Below are 330 nucleotides of genomic sequence, written 5' to 3'. Positions count from 1 at the left end.
GGGCGGTGGGTCCGCCGGGCCGCCGGGGGGCGCCGCGGCGCGCGGCGCGGGGTGAGAGGTCGGGACGATGGCGGCGGCCTTGGGCGAGGAGGCGCCGGACAACGAGGACTACTACGGGCTGCTGAACGTGCGCCGTGAGGTGCGGCCGCGGGGCCGCGCGGGGCCGGGCGGGGTGCGGCGGGGCGGAGGCGAGGCCCCCGCGTGCGCCCGAGGCGCCGGACAACGAGGACTGCTGCGGGCTGCTGAACGTGCGCCGTGAGGTGCGGCCGCGGGGCCGCGCGGGGCCGGGCGGGGTGCGGCGGGGCGGAGGCGAGGCCCCCGCGTGCGCCC

General features: G+C 83.6%; 1 protein-coding gene across 2 annotated transcripts in view; it reads left to right on the top strand.

Annotated features, from left to right (window-relative positions):
• The first annotated feature begins 6 nt into the window (after window positions 1-6).
• Window positions 7-330, top strand: part of DNAJC11 (DnaJ heat shock protein family (Hsp40) member C11) — a 24,757-nt gene continuing 24,433 nt past the window's right edge. The window contains exon 1 of one of the 2 annotated variants that reach the window (XM_039727763.1): window positions 7-139. In XM_039727763.1, coding sequence (XP_039583697.1) covers window positions 68-139 — 72 coding nt within the window. In that variant the 5' untranslated portion in view covers window positions 7-67. Of the gene's footprint in view, window positions 140-235; window positions 261-330 lie in introns of those variants that run through there. The other variant, XM_039727764.1, reaches the window with a different exon arrangement.

The sequence above is a fragment of the Passer montanus genome, unplaced genomic scaffold (assembly GCF_014805655.1).
Source record: "Passer montanus isolate IOZ18808 unplaced genomic scaffold, ASM1480565v1 scaffold62, whole genome shotgun sequence".
Taxonomy (NCBI): Eukaryota; Metazoa; Chordata; class Aves; order Passeriformes; family Passeridae; genus Passer; species Passer montanus.
Note: the sequence above shows the minus strand (reverse complement) of the source record. Positions and strands in the feature narration are given on the sequence as shown.